Source organism: Oryx dammah, unplaced genomic scaffold, assembly GCF_014754425.2.
Source record: "Oryx dammah isolate SB20612 unplaced genomic scaffold, SCBI_Odam_1.1 HiC_scaffold_5, whole genome shotgun sequence".
In the NCBI taxonomy this organism is placed as follows: Eukaryota; Metazoa; Chordata; class Mammalia; order Artiodactyla; family Bovidae; genus Oryx; species Oryx dammah.
In genome coordinates this window covers 89,845,473-89,861,016 of record NW_024070189.1, presented here as the reverse complement: position 1 = coordinate 89,861,016, position 15,544 = coordinate 89,845,473, and the positions used below count along the sequence as shown (strand labels likewise).

Sequence of the window (15,544 nt, the reverse complement as noted above, 5' to 3'; positions counted from 1 at the left end):
GGGGGGGAGGGGCGTAGCTGTCTCTGGGGGCGTGGCCTGCACCAGTGAGTGACGCTGCCCGCCTCAGGTGCTTCCTGAAAGTGAGCCGACTGGAGGCGCAACTGCTCCTGGAGCGCTACCCTGAGTGCGGGAACCTACTGCTGCGGCCCAGCGGGGACGGCATGGGGGGCGTGTCAGTCACAACGCTTCAGACGCTCAATGGGTGCGCATGCGCGGCTGTGGGTGGGCGGGGCGTCTGATACAGGGGCGTGGTCGGGTATCAGGGCGGGTATGGTGGGGGTGGGGCCTGGGCGGGGCCTCCAAGTGGAATCCCTCAGGTGTTGGTTCTCCCGGCGGACATTGCCAGAAGCAGGGTCTTTCTTGAAGGTGGAGTCTTTTGAGGGCCTAGTCCCCCGCCGAGAGCCACGCCAAGATATGGGGTGGTCAGGGTTAGGCCCTTCTTGGGGGCTGGGCCCGGGCGAGGGACGGGCCCTTCCTTGTCCTCAGCCAGGTCATGCACTCGCTCCTTACCCTGTCAGGACGCCGGTGGTCAGGCACTACAAGGTGAAGCGCGAGGGCGCCAAGTACGTAGTCGACGTGGAGGAGCCGGTGAGCATTGGGCCGGGTCCGGAGAAGCGCAGCGGCGTGGGCTGCACCCCTTCCACGCCGGCCCTGATAGCATCCCCTCTCTGACCCTAGTTCTCCTGCACCTCGCTCGAAGCAGTGGTCAACTATTTCGTGTCGCACACTAATAAGGCGCTGGTGCCCTTCCTGCTGGATGAAGACTATGAGAAAGTGATAGGTTGGTAGAACCTCAGGGAACTCGGTTGGGGGGAGGGCTCAGTCCACGCCTCTCCCACCCCCTCCCCAACCCGGACACCCTTGGGTCAGCCCCCAGCTGCCGTGCCTCCTCCAGGCCGCCCTCTCTGTTCCAGGCTTCGTGGAGGCGGATAAAGAGAATGGCGAGAGTGTGTGGGTGGCGCCCTCGGCCCCCTCCACCTCCGGCCCAGGTGATGCCCCCGCCCCGCGGCCGCCGCTGGGGCAGAGTGGGAAAGGACCTAGGACTCTCATGGCTCCACCTGTGCCCAGTCTTGTACCTAGAGTTGCAGGGACCCAGAAAGTTCCCAGACCCTGTCCTCTACGTGCTTCCAGGTTATGGAGGGAATGGACAGGGCTGGGCACACACACTCGCAATCCTGAGGGGTTGAACCTGGGGCTAGAGGCGGGGGTGGGGGGGTGGGGAGTGCGGGGGTGGGGGCAACCTAGAGTTGGGGAGAGGAGGAGGATGGGCAGAGTCGGGGGGAAGTCTTCCTGGAAGAGTGGGTGTTTCCTAAAGTTCTCAAAGGATTTCATTAGGAAGAGATGGGAAATCAGGCTGGGAGGTGGTCCAGACTATGGAGCAAAAGGAAGAGATTGGAAAAGTGGAAAGGTCTGTGGGATGAGCAGTATGGTCTTCCCTGGACTGGGCAGATGCTGAGGCTCCCCTGCACGCATGACACATACACAAATGTATGTACAATGTACACAAATGTACATACATACACACATGCCACTCATGAACATAAACCTGTGTGTCCACCTGCATAATGAGAAGTTCCTATGTAGACAGTGGTTCCACCCATGCATAAACATGAGTGTCATACAGTTTACTTCAAGACACAATCACATGTGTACACACAAATTGCAGACATAGCCACTCATGAGCACAAATTCAGACCTTTACACATACATGTGTGTACACACTAATACAGACAAGTGCTGTAGCACATACCTTAGCATCCATGAGGTGTCATGCATGCACAAGAGTATAAACCCTTTGCTGAGCTGTGCTTAGTCGCTCAGTCATGTTTGACTCTCTGACCCCATGGACTGTAGCCCACCAGGCTCCTCTGTCCATGGGGATTCTCCAGGCAAGAATACTGGAGTGGGTTGCCATGCCTTCTTCCAGGGGTCTTCCCAACCCAGGGATTGAACCCAGGTCTCCCACATTGCAGGTGGATTCTTTACAGGCTGAGCTACCAGGGAAACCCTTTACTTATATTCAACTTATGAAATTCACCCAGTGTCCATGTATTGCTACCTAGGGACACACATCCACAGACATAAACAGGCCCATGCCCAGACACACATGCATGGAGACACAGGCCTGTATCCAGGTGTGCACACACACATCCCCTGGTGTCTCTGTTCCACATGGACCCCGACAGTGACCACAGTTTCCCACCAGGTCCTGCACCCCCCAAGGGTGGCCCTAAGCAGCTGCCTCCCACGTCCATCATGCCTGCGCCCAGTCAGGACAAGCTGCCTCCACTACCGGACCAGGATAACAACTATGTCATCCCCATTGGAGACACCCCATCTGCCAGCTACGTGAACGAGGATGGTGGGTGGGGGACTGGGGTGGCTAGAGCTGACAACAGGTAGCAAGCTGGTGACTAGATGTGACATACTACATTTTTGTCTGCGCAGTGCCTTCCCCCAGTCGACCAGTTGTTCCGAAGCCCAGGCGGTTGGCCAAGCTACAGGCGAAGTTTCCAAAGCCACCTATTGTGCCCAAGTCAGGTATGGAAGGGGTCCCTCCTCCCAGCCCCTCCCCTATCCAGCTGAGGGTGGGCCTCAGCCTTCATCTGTCTGTTCCTGCAGAGCCCAAAGGCCTCAACAGTGGCCCAGCCAGGAAGCTGGCAGCCAGCTCAGCACAGGCTTTCTCGCCCACCACAGGTAAGGTCAATGTAAGAGGGCTTCTCAAGTGGGGAACCCAGGTGGTCACGCTCTGGAGCACTCTACGCTTGGTTTAATGCTCTGCTGTGTCCATCTTGAAGTTCCTCATGGCCACTGAACACATTTTCATCTTACGCTGCAGTGGTCCTGGGTGGACATAAGCAGGGAAAGCCTAGACTGGGGATCTCTGGTGCCACTGGAGCCTCAGGTACCCCTACCCTCATTCTCAGGGCTGGCAGATGTGACAGCAGAACTGGAAGAGAAATTGCAGAGGAGGCGGGCACTGGAGCAGGCAGCTGAGCGCGTAGCAGACCAGCGGGTCCATCTCCAAGCGCCACACGCCAGTCAGGCGGATCCCTCCTCCCAGAATTAAAGCTCAAGCGCCCCCAGGAGCTGTGTTTCGCTTGGCTGGGTGGGACAGTGCGAGGTCTGTTAGATGACTGCCCACAGCTGGTCCCAGTGGTCCTCAGCTCAGCAAAACCTGCCTCCTGACCCTGTAAGAAAAGCTCCCACCTTTTTTATGGCTATGCCTCATGGCTTGTGGGGGGGCTTCCCTAGTGGCTCAGTGGTAAAGAATACGCCTGCAACGCAGGAGACACGGGTTCAATCCCTGTGTCAGGATGATCCCTTGGAGTAGGAAATGGCAACCCACTCCAGTATTCTTGCCTGGGAAATCCCATGGACAGAGGAGCCTGGCAGGCTACAGTCCATCAGGTCTCAAAGAGTCGGACCTGACTTAGGAACTAAACGACAAGCTTGTGAGATCTTAATTCCCTGACCAGGGATTGAATCCAGGCCTCTGCAGTGAAAGCACAGAGTCCTATCCATTAGACTGCCAGGGAATTCCCAAGAGATTTCCCATTTTTACAGCTGAGAAAGCTGAGGTCTGGAGAGGACCAGGCAAGGCCAGTGCCACCCAGCCCCACAAAACCAGCAGCACTGCCTGGCCAGTGTTTGACCTTTATTAGGAGGTGAGGTGAGGAGGAGGGCCCAACCTGGGTGCCCGCTCTCCGTCAGTGACCCCCCATCAGGAGTTAAGGCTCCAAGCAGCAAGTGAGAGGAGGGTGCCCAGCTGAAACAGTCGAGGCCTGGAGGCGGCCCCCGAAATCTGCCCGCTGATGGGCAGTCCAGGGGCCTAGGTGAGGCTGGTGTTGGAGCTGCTAGTGGCACTGCCCCGCTTCTGCAGGCAACGCACGGAGCTGGGGACCTGCAGGCCAGTCGTCACGTGGAAGCTGCCACACCACACCTGGGGGACAGTCAGGGCAGGGAGAAGGGGACAGACAGGCTCAGCAGGAAAGCCAACCCTCGTGCCACCCCGCTCTTACTTCCCTGGGCCCCTAACAAGGCCTCACCGTGAATGCTGGGAGCAGCGGCTGTGTGAACTTGGCCTTGAAGGTGTGCAGCAGCTGTTTGGTACGACCATTGTAGAAGGACAGGAGGCCTGGAGTGGAGGGCCAGAGCGACAAAGGGACCAGTGAGAGAGGTTTGGGCAGAGAGAGAAGAGTGGAGAAGGGTGGCCAGAGAGGCCAGCGAGGGCTCGAGGGGATCACCTTGATGGAAGTCGCAGTGCACGCCCAGGCAGTCGGGCACGGGGGCGTCCAGCATCTTGGCCTTGTTGGCATGTTTGGCAGTGAAGCTGACCTGCAGCCAGTTGTTGACGTGCAGGCACCAGGACGCAGCTGTCTTGCCCAGCTGCTCGAAGCGACCCAGGCTACGGTAGGCCACCCCCACACCAAACGCCTTGCTGTCTGGCTCGTAGCGCACCTCCCAGTAATGTTCCCCACCGTCAATCAGCGTGTCCCCTGGGGGATGGAGTGGGCAGGGGGACTGGGTAGAATTGGCTCCTGGGTGTCCTTTCAAAACGGGCAGCCAGACCCCGGCTCTTTCCTCCAGACACTGCCCTGTCCCCAGCTATCCCATGCCTCTCTAGATACTAAGATACTAGATATCTGACTAAGCCCAGATAAGTCTCCAAGTCTCAGCTATCAGTTAATCTACACCCTCCTAGGATCCTGGATCCAGATTCCTGTGACTTCAGCGATTTTCCCATCCACCTATTCCTGCGCTGCAGCTTCTCCACCCACTTCTGCCCCACCAGACCGTAGCTCAGCTCCTCATTCAGCCCAGGAAACCAGCTACTCCCAGGACTTCCCTGGTGGTCCAGTGGTTAAGACTCCGCTCTCCCAGTGCAGGGGCCTGGGTTCCACCCCTGGTCAGGGAACTAGATTCCACATGCTACAACTAAGAGTTTGCACACCACAACTAAAGATCATGAGTGCCGCATCTGAGACCCGGCACAGCCAAATAATAAAAAAAGAAACCAGCAACTCCCTAACTTCATCTCCCACCCTAATCGCCTCCCAGGTATTACAAACCACACTGGCTTCCGCATAGATCCTGACCTTTCTCAAGGTTTTTTTCAGGACAGTGGTGATTTCCAGGAACTCCTGTTCCTCCTCAGACTCCAGCTTCTCCTTCACAGGATCCAATCAGTCCTGTGGTGCCAACCACACCTCTCACCCTAGTCATTCTCTCCACTTCTCAGACTCAGCTACTCTCTGGCTCCTCCACTCACCTTAAGCCACTTCCCCCAGCCCCTGTCTTGCTTCAGGTCCTCCACAAACCTGGCGAGCCACAGGCAACTATTCTTCTCAGCTACTCCCCGAGTCTCCGCTACTTCCTGGGTCTCATCTACTCCACAGACTTCAGGAAATTCCCCCTCAAGCTACTGTCCAGCCCTCCCAGTCTAGAGCATCCATAAGTTCTGACTTTCCCCTGATGATTCCTCAGCCCCAAATCTTCCCATTCCCCTAAGGTCACAAAAACACATCACTGGTACTGTTCCCACAGAAGCTTTTTTTGACATCTGCCTCAGTTTCCCCAGCCATAGGAATTCCCTCCCACCAATCCCTATCAGGGCCCTGCTCAGACTTCTCTCTACTCCTGTCTTCCCTCCTCCTTACCCAGCACCGTGTAGGACTCAGCTGTGAAGCGATCCCGTCCCCCACGACCCGAGGGCATCCTCTTGGGAGATGGAGTACCTCTGTGGGTGACAGGAAGGGGGCAAGTCTCAATTCAGACCTCACTTCTCCCATAGGAGGGCTTCCCTGGTCCACTGCAGTCACCATGAACGTTTCATCTTTCCTGGACTGTGTGTGGTTCTTTCCATACACAGGGTCTCTCATGTTGGAACATACCTGTGCCCTTCCTCATCTGGAAAAATCCTATTCGACCATCAAAACCCACTTCAAAGATTCCTCTCCATTCACTCTTTGGGCTCCCCCCACTCCATGTCCCTCCCTCTACCCCAGCCTTGACCACACTGGACTCTGTATGTCCATGTCCAGCTTGATCTCCTCCACCAGAGACTCAGGGAGGGGAGGGGGCAGGCTACCTGGCTGGGGAGTTGACGGGAGACGCCGTCCGCCCCTTGCCATCTTTCTCGCGAGCTTTGATATCCTGCACCTTCCCGCCCATGGCGTCCCACTCCACGGAGAGATCATCCACCCGCAGGTTCTGGTGGGATGTGGACGCATCCAGGCGGAACATGAACGCTGGGGCCGGGCAGACACAGGAGTCACAGAGATGGGAAAACCCAGAGACACAGAGAGAGACAGAGAGACAGACAGTGACCAAGACAGACCATGACAGGGACAGAGAACAGAAAGAAACAAAGAAATAGAGACTAAGACCAAGAGAGAGAAAGAGAGACAAGTGGACAAAGGTTCAGAGATGGAGAGAGAGAGACAACAGGCAGAAAGGCACCAAAAGACGGGACAGCGAAGGGTGGGGAGGGCAGAACATGTAGCCAGAGGAGTGAAGGCCAAGGGCTAGTTGCCTAAAGGTCTCCCAGGTCTGAAGCCATTTTCAAGCCACGGTGCTGCCCTGCGATTTCACTGGGGGTTAATCCCAGAAAGGGGGCTGTGCTAAGGCATGACAGAGCTAAGCCAGGGTGCAGAAAGGACTTCCTACCCGAACATGCAAAGGTATCACTGTGGGGGGCTAAGAAATCTATCTTCAGTACTGATACCCTATTTCCAATTCTATAGAGCACTTGACTATTCTTTTTTTTTTTTTTGAAGAGTGAGTGAGAGAGAGAGAGAGGGTGGGGGAGAGTGTGTGTGTGTAAAAACCATCCAGGTATGATGCGATCAACTGCAAATGCAAAGAACAATACCAAGTTTATACCAGACACTCAGGCTAAGGAATCTACTATGGATTGAGCACTGAGCTTCCTGGCAACCAGGACAAAAAGGGCCACAGAACCCTGATTAGAAGATTCTCATTAGACACCAGTCCCTGGAGCCCTGGGAGTGAGTGGTTATGGAGTCACAGCGAGGGGAGGTATGGGAGTCAATCACCTGGTGTCTCCAGGGTCACTGGCTCAGAGAACTCGCCTGAAACTGCCTTATTACAGGCCTTCACACGGAAATTCATGTATTTCATGTCAAACTTGAGACCTGCAAGACAACAGAGAGGGCTTAACATTGTGTACTCTTTGAGTGATTGATTAGAGGCCCTTGTGTCCCAGAGTCATCCCACCACCTCTCATGCTAAGGAGCATCTTGTAGACCACAAGGTAACCCTTTGAAATCATCCCTGTCCTCATCCACCTGTGGGGCTATGGGTCACTTGGCTCCACCTCTAGTCCAGACTGGCTAATCAGGATGCTTTAAGGTTCAGTCACTGCAATTGGTCCAGGGATAGGCACATGACCCAAACTGGCCAATCAGAATCTACCCTGGGACTCTGGCTGATATTAAGAGTGAGTGGAGTCCCTCTTTCCTCTGAACTAGCCAACTAGGCAGAGAAGTTGATAGCACCCGACTCCAGTACTCTTACCTGGAAAATCCCATGGATGGAGGAGCCTGGTAGGCTACAGTCCACGGAGTCGCTAAGAGTCAGCCCCAACTGAGCGACTTCACTTTCACTTTTCCCTTTCATGCATTGAAGAAGGAAATGGCAACCCACTCCAGTGTTCATGCCTGGAGAATCCCAGGGACGGGGGAGCCTGGTGGGCTGCCGTCTATGGGGTCGCACAGAGTCGGACATGACTGAAGCGACTTAGCAGCAGCAGCAAACTAGGAGGAAGCCACTCCTGGGAAAATTTGCCACCATGTTGGCAGCCCTACTTGAGAATGTCTGCTTTCTCAGAGCCACCAAGTGTCTAGAACTGAGCTGAGTGGGTCATATGCTGGAACTCCTGCATCTAGCCATGACCAGTACCTTAAAGATTTTCCCTAATAGTATCCTTTTTAAAAGTTATTAATTTCTTCTAATCTTAAAAAAATGAAAGCAACTATTGAACTGTATTCTCCCTCATGCAAAACCTCTTTGGAGATATGTCCAGGCGTCTCTCAGTGGCTTCACTCCCTCTCTCTCTTCTGGGCTTGTCAGTCCTCATCTAGTAGGTTCTCCTGGCTGACTGCTCCTTCCTTCATGGAACATTTTTCCTTGGCAGTCATGGCATTGCCCTCTACTGACTGCCCCCTCTGACTGCCCCCTCTTGGTCTTCTTTGCAGGCTCCTCTGTACTCTCAAATGTTTGGGTGACTCAGTCTAAGACCCTGCTCACCCTTAAGACACTATCTGCCTACCCACAGGGCACACACAACTCAACCTCTAGCTCAGACCACGTGTCCAGTTGCCCCGGGTGTTCCCTGCAGGATGCCTTCTCTGGGCATTCCAAACAGCACTCAGAAATCCACGTTCTGAAACCTCTCATAGGTCCCCTTGCCCTCAGGATAAAGTCCCTATTCCTCTTCTCCCCTTTCCCTACAGATGTTGTTCCCTCTGCAAAGTTAACTAGTTCCAGACACAAAGGCTCAGTGTTCTGTCCTCTGACCCCTTGATCAGGCGGTTCCTTGGCCTGGAACTTGGTCTCCCCGGCTTCCCTTTTGGGCCTCAGTTTGGCTGTTACTTTCTTCAGGTACCCACCCAGACTACCTCACCCTTTCTTGAATCCCCTCCTCTGAGTTCTGTAGTGTGCTCAGCAGCGCCACCTACTGCCCCAGCGCTAAGTAGAACGTGTTAGTCGCTCCATCGTGTCTGACTCTGGGACCCCATGAACTGTGTAGCCTGCCAGGCTCCTCTGTCCATGGGATTTCCCAGGTGAAAATACTGGAGTGGGTTGCTAGTTCCTTCTCTAGGGGATCTTCCCGACCCAGGGATCGAACCCAGGTCTCCTGAATCGCAGGCAGATTCTTTACCCTCTAAGCCACAGGGAAGCTAAGACTACCACCCAGAAGGCTTGGATTCTGAATCATGAACCTATCTGACTTTTCACAGTGGGTGTCTGTTTCCTAGTCTGCAACCTAATAATTATTTTCCCCACACCGAGCAGGGTTCATGTAAGGATGAGATGGCCCAAGAAATGTAAGTTATAAGAACTTAATCAAAACCCTCCTGTCTCGCAGTCAACAAGATAGTAGGTGGATTGCAAATAACCACATGGGTTATTTACATAGGTGAGTGAATTCATCATCTTCAGTATCACATGTCTTGTGAGGGATTCAACTTCCTGCCCTGAGGAATTCGCTCACTATGGAATTTGGAAAAGGCCAGAGGGGTAAAGTGGATGCATCCGGAAGCCTGTGATGGAGAAGCTCTATACTTTGATTGTGGTGTAGTTATACAAATTTACATAGGGGATAAAATTGCATACAGGATTATACGTGTACAGGCAAATCAGTGCATGCTAAACTGGTAAAACTGATGAAAAGTAAATCAACCCTGCAGACTATACTCGTCAGCTTCTTGGTTCTGGTATTGAACTCTAGTTATATAAGCTGCCACTACTGGAGAAAGCTGAATATATACAATGTGTATATATATGATATATAGTATGTGCTCAGTCTGTCCAACTCTTTGTGACCCCATGGACTGTAGCCCGCCAGGCTCCTCTGTCCATGGGATTTCTCAAGCAAGAATACTGGAGTGGGTTGCCATTTCCTTCTCCAGGGGATCTTCCTGACCCAGGGATTGAACCCACATCTCTTAAGTCTTCTGCACTGGCAGGTGGATTCTTTACTACTAGTGTCACCTAGGAAGCCCCACGTGTGTGTGCGTGTGTATACACAATGAAATATTATTCAGCCTTAAAAAGAAAGGAAACTAACACCTGCTACAACATGGTGAACCTTGAGGACACGATGCTCAGTGACATAAGCCAGGCGTACTGTATGATTCCATCTATATGAGGAACTTAGAGTAGCAACATTCCCAGGGACAGGAATTAGAATGGCGGGTGCCAGGGACTGGGCAGAGAGGAATGGAAGTTAGTGTCTCATGGGGACAGAGGAATTTCCTGGTGGTCCAGTGCTTAGAACTGTACTTTCACTGCCAAGGGCACGGGTTCAATCCCTGGCCAGGGAACTAGGATCCTGCAAGCCATGTGGTAAGGCCAAAATTTAAAAACAAAACAACAATAACAAAAACGAATGGGGACAGTTTCAGTTTTGCAAGCTGAGAAGTTCTGGAGATGGACGGTGGGGGTGATCGTAGCACAACATTACAAATGCACTGAATAGCTCATCTGTACACTTAAGGGTGACCGTGGTGGATTTTACCTTATGTGTATTTTGCCACAATAAATTTTTTAAAAGCTCAGGGAAAAAATGGGATATGTTTATTTTGATTTCCATGCAAAGGATAAGCTGAGAGCTTCTCAGGCCCTCTTCTCGGCTGCTGGCTTTTCTTTCCTGCAATTAGCATGCTTGTTATTAAGCTTGTATGCTAATTACAGATAGGGAGCAGGCTGATTATAGCCCAAGAGCCCTGGTGATAGTTATCTTGTCAGGGAGAGTCTGCCCACCCTTGAGGGCTTCCCCTGGCTCAGGATGGTTTCTTAACTCATTAGGGACCCCTGATTTTACCCTCCTTCAGACCCTCCCTTACCAGCTGGATGGATTCCCCCGGTCTTTCTGCTTTCCTATAACTGCCAAGGAAATCCTCAGAGCCTGGGAGGATGGTTCCCTGAACACCAGCTCTATGAGAGGAGGGATTCTCAAGCATTTGCTTACTACTGTAAGGACAGTGCTTGGTATCCTGCAGGGATTAAGTCAAAATGAATGAATGAATGAATGAATGATGGGTCATAGAGATAAGACAGGGATGGAGCACACCCTTTCCAGGGGCTTCACTCAGTTCCCTCATTTGTAAAAAGCTGACAATAACACACTCACTGCTGCTGCTGCTGCTGCTGCTGCTAAGTCGGTTCTGGCTAAAATGCTTAGCACACAGTAACCCCTCAGTACATGGTGCAGGGCTGTCCCCAGCATCGTTTTCCTTATTATATGTTACTCCCCATTAGCCCAGCAGAGGCGTGAGGATGGTCCACGAGCCCCAGGCGGACTGATGGGGAAAGCTGAGCTGCCCTTACCGGTCAGGGTGTATTCCGTTTGCCGGATCCCCTCGATGACCATCCAGGGCTGGTCCTCCTTGAGGCGAGGTGGGCCCTCAAAGTTGGTCCGCCGATATTCCAGCACGAAGTGGTCAATCTTGTTGTCCTCGTCTGGCATGCGCCACACCAAGGTTACACAGTTGTCGGCCACTAGGGACTCGGCCAGGTCGATCACAGGGGCGCTAGGCACTGGCCCAGGACAGAGGAGAGAGGGGTGTCAGGGCGGGGGGTGGGGGCAGGGAAGCCTGCAGGGGCGGGCCTGGCTGTAACCCTGCCCACATATTAGACCTTCTTGGGGTCTGGGCGTCCAGGATTAGGGGCGGGGCTTCTCTGGGTTTCGCAGCCTGGGGGTGGAGCCTCCTCAGGGTTTCACCAAAGGGTGTGGGGCAGAGAAGAGCTTTCTAAGGGTTCAACCAACGAATACTTGGGCTTCTCTGAATCCCACCATTTAGAGGTAGTAAGTTTCCAGAATGCTACCAACTAGGGTGTGGTCTTCATGGGATTCCACTCCTAGTGGGTGGGGATTCTTTAGGACTCTACCACAGGGTGGGGCTTCCCTGTGGCTCCACCCACTAGGGGTGGGACTCCTCAGGGCTCCAAGTCAGGGCCGGACCTTCTGCAGTTTCCACAGATGGTTGTCAGCCTTATTCTGATTGTCATGCCTTGTCTCGGGGCTCTCTCCTAGACTTTGGGAGTTTTTCCCCCTATAATCCAGTGAGTTCCCCTCTCACCAGGCAAGAACGTGAGTGCCTGCAACATCCTCCGCTCCTGTGCAAAGTCGACCATGAGATGACTCATGTTGTCGCTGACCTTGGCTTTCAGTGACAGCCGGAAGGCGGGGGCCATTGTCACACTGCAGGGAAGGAGGTGGAGGCAGCCTGCACACTGCAGGGAAGGAGGTGGACGCCCAGGCCTAGTCCCCCGAGGTGTGTGTAGGGGGACCCCTCCCCCTTGTTGCGGTCCGGTGCTCTGGGCCAAGGGACCCTCACCTGGGTGTTCCCACCTTCACAATGGGGGTGGGGCAATGGGGTGGGAGCCAGGTCCCAGCGTCTTACCCATCTTTGATTTGCTTGGCAGCCTAGAAAGAGGGACAGAACAAAAGCCAAAGAACTGCATTGGCTGAATCAGAAACCCACTACACAGACAAGAAGACTGAGGCCCGGGCGGGTGTCCATGTGTCAAAGTGCCCCAGCATGGGGGCAGAAAACCTTAGCCAGACCCTGATGGGATGGGAGGTTCCCACCCCTATCCCCACCTCCTGCCTAGTGCCCAGTACATACAGTTGACTGATTTAGCAAATGAAAATATAGGCAACAAAGTTAAATTTCCATTGCAGATGAACAATAAATAAATATACACTTTTTAGTATAAGTAGGTCCCATCCAATATTTTAGATATACTTACACTAAATATTGGATGTGACATATTACTAAAAAATTAATTCCTTGTTAAATTTGAATTTCAAATAATGAATAAGTATTTTAGTGTAAATATATCCCAGGCAACATTTGGGAAATACTTATACTAAACATTTGCATGAGATATACTAAAAATTTTATTCATTCTTTTTTTTTAATTGGAGTATAATTTCTTTACAATGTTATATTAGTTTCTGCTGTACAACAAAGTGGATCATCTGTATGGATACATATATACATGCTTCCTCTTGATCTCCTCTCCTACCTCCTTCCCATCCCACCCATCTAGGTCATCACAGAGCACCAAGCTAGGCTTCCTGTGAGTTTTAGATCTACCACAAAGAATTATTATTTTAGCATATGTCCTACCAATGATGTTTAGGATGTATTCAGACTAAATCCTGCACGGGCCATAATCAGAGTAAAACATTACTCGTAGTTGATCTGAAATACAAACGTATCTGGGTGACCACTCTGGCTCCCGAGACACCCACCTGGGGAAAGTCCTTGCTGTCAGTGGCCAGCAGGGTCTGGTTGGCTGTCTCCAGAAGCTCTTCAGAGCTCTCCAAGGCTCGCGTGCAGGCAGCCAGCTGGTTCTGCAGGTGCCATGCCACCAAGAGAAGAGACATCTTACTCCATGGCATCAGAGCCTCCCAGGGCTCCTCATCACCTTGGGGATCCGGGGTACCATGTCCTTCTCCAACTCCAGGTGGGAAAGGGAGGCCAGAGGGGGGTTGGGCCTCTCTGCGGGCAGGACATCAGAACCATTTGGGGATCCCTTCCTTAGAAAAGGACATGTCCAGGGACTTCCCTGGTGGTACAGTGGCTAAGATTCCATGCTCCCAATGCAAGGGGCCTGGATCAATCCCTGGTCAGGGACCTACATTCAACATGGTGTAACTCAAGATTCCACATGCTGCAACGAAGACCCAGTATAACCATATAAATAAAATAAGTGAATATTTTTAAAAAAGAAACAGACATGCCTAGGTCACATCTGAGCCTAGAGCTCCACATTCCTTGCGGATGGGCATCCAGGGTCCTAGGGGGTGGCTCAGGAAGTGCTGGTGTCGCCCTAGTAACCCCAGCTTGGAATCTGAGACCCCAGAGGAGCCACAGTGGGTGTCTGGCAAGAAGTGATGCCCTCAGATCTGAGGGACCAGGGGGAAGGGCTGAAAAACTGGAAGTGCAAGATGAAGACAGGTGGGGAGAACAGCCAGATGTAGGGGTGGGGCTGCAGCAATGGAGGGGAGAAGGGATTAAGAGGGAGAGCAGGTGCGTGAGGGATGGATAGGTCATGGCCAGGGAGGGGGCTGGGAAGAGCCCAGGGAAAAGAGGAGGTGTGGCTGACACCACTGGACGGTCTGGCTCAGGACACCAGGGACACTGGAGGCCCCTCTGGGAGGGGGAAAGAGAGGAGGAGCAGGTTCGGAGGAAGATGTTGAGGCCGCTCGGGCTCTGGGGAGTGTGCAGGGGATGGCATCTGGGAGGGGGTCTGGGAGAACACCCTCCCAGCCCTCAAATCACACATACCTGCAGCTCATAGGTGCGGCTGGCTCGGTCCTGCTTTATCTTCATGAGCATGCCCTCCTTCAGCTCCTCCAGGAGGGAGAAGAGGGACTGGAACTCGGCTTCCAGGTCCTCCTGCACCTTGGCCGAGTTTGCCTTGGAGAGACGAGGTGGGGTCAGAGCGGCCAGGACTGGCCAAGCTGCTGCTCAGATGGGCAGAAGGCCCAGGGTCCCCAAAGGCAGGTTACCTCTATAGCTGCCATTCCCCCCCGCCCTGGGTGTAGGGGTGACTTCCTCACCTCCACGTTCAGCAGCATCTGCTTGAGGGAGTAAATGAAACTCTGGATCTCTTCATTTTTCACAGCCAGCGTTGTGATGATCTTCCTCAGAGCCTCCTGCCCCCAGAGAAGCATGGGCAAACTAAGTCCCTCAGCCTGGCCAGGGCTCCTTGACTTGAAGCTCCCCCTTTCTGTCCTCCAGGGACCCAGAGAAGGGATGTGGGAGCCACTGTGCCAAAAAGCTTGGGCACTAGCCAAGAGCAGGCCCTGGGTGGAGCTCTGGCCCTACAGCCCTCAGGAGCAGCAGGCATCGGGCACACTGAGCCCGCCCATTTCACAGGGGAGGAAACTGAGGCTCTGAGAGAACTTCTCAGGAAGCACAGACCCTGAGCCCCAGCCAGGTCGGCCTGAGTGCAAAGCCTTCAACCAGGTAACTATATCCTGAGGGGAGTGGGTGCATGATCGGGGTAAGGAGCTAGCTCCGGGAAAGAGACACCAGAGGAAAAGGATGCCCGCAGAACATGGGTTCATCTGGAAAAGGGGAGACGCTAGGGAATCAGGTAAGTGGAGAAAGGTAAGGAGATCTGGGGGAGGGGATGCCGGGAGAGGAGGCCGGCGTGGGTGGGTGCTTCTAGGGTCCGCAGCCCCAACCCAGGCCTCCCACGGGTCCTTTTCCTGGGGGCACGGGATTGGTGGGGGTCACCTGTGCTGAGCTGGCCGGGCGCCCTCCGAGGCGGGGCGTGGCCAAGGTCGGGACACCTGGTCCGCAGTCCCGATGGAAGGCGTGGGTGATGGAGTCAAGGCTGGGTCCCCGATACTGCGGGGGTTGAGGGGGCGTGGGGGCCATGAAGGGGATGTGCCTGAACTCAGGCCAAGATGATGTGGCTCGTGGCTAGGGTGGGGGGCTGCGGCGTCCAGAATGGGGGCTAGATCCGGGCGTGGTTGCGGCGAGGGTGGGGCTTCGGCCGCAGAGCAGCTGGGGTCGGGGGAAGCTGGGAGGACGCTGCGGCATCACCTGGTCCCCCTCCTCTCGTCCACCCCCGCTTCGGACCGCGCCCTGCCCCGCCCGGGTCTTACTCTCTGGTCCTCCATGGCTGCAGCCCAGGTCGGCCCGGCCCGGCCCGCGGGCCCCACTCTCTCTTCTAGTCCCCAAGCTGCCTTTGCTGCTGCCGGTAGCCAATGGCCCGCTGAGCCCTCGCCGCCGCCGCCGCCGTGCCCCCAGTCAGCGCTCCATCACTGCCC

The 15,544-nt window shown here is 54.1% G+C and overlaps 2 protein-coding genes across 3 annotated transcripts in view; one reads left to right on the top strand and one right to left on the bottom strand.

Annotated features, from left to right (window-relative positions):
* Positions 1-3,214, top strand: part of STAP2 (signal transducing adaptor family member 2) — an 11,795-nt gene extending 8,581 nt beyond the window's left edge. The window contains exons 6-13 of one of the 2 annotated variants that reach the window (XM_040241986.1): positions 68-202; positions 519-588; positions 679-781; positions 915-989; positions 2,207-2,362; positions 2,449-2,541; positions 2,623-2,697; positions 2,928-3,214. In XM_040241986.1, coding sequence (XP_040097920.1) covers positions 68-202; positions 519-588; positions 679-781; positions 915-989; positions 2,207-2,362; positions 2,449-2,541; positions 2,623-2,697; positions 2,928-3,070 — 850 coding nt within the window. In that variant the 3' untranslated portion in view covers positions 3,071-3,214. The remainder of the gene's footprint in view (positions 1-67; positions 203-518; positions 589-678; positions 782-914; positions 990-2,206; positions 2,363-2,448; positions 2,542-2,622; positions 2,698-2,927) is intronic. The other variant, XM_040241987.1, reaches the window with a different exon arrangement.
* Positions 3,215-3,641: 427 nt separating this feature from the next.
* On the bottom strand, positions 3,642-15,531 carry FSD1 (fibronectin type III and SPRY domain containing 1). Its single transcript, XM_040241985.1, has 13 exons — positions 15,380-15,531; positions 14,324-14,419; positions 14,049-14,180; positions 13,010-13,111; positions 12,153-12,175; positions 11,829-11,950; positions 11,077-11,286; positions 7,059-7,157; positions 6,092-6,251; positions 5,661-5,740; positions 4,248-4,499; positions 4,050-4,138; positions 3,642-3,943 (listed from the first exon to the last, which is right to left on the bottom strand). The coding sequence occupies exons 1-13, from the start codon at positions 15,392-15,394 to the stop codon at positions 3,833-3,835; spliced, it is 1,491 nt and encodes a 496-aa protein (XP_040097919.1). The 5' UTR covers positions 15,395-15,531; the 3' UTR covers positions 3,642-3,832.
* Between the last annotated feature and the right edge of the window lie 13 nt (positions 15,532-15,544).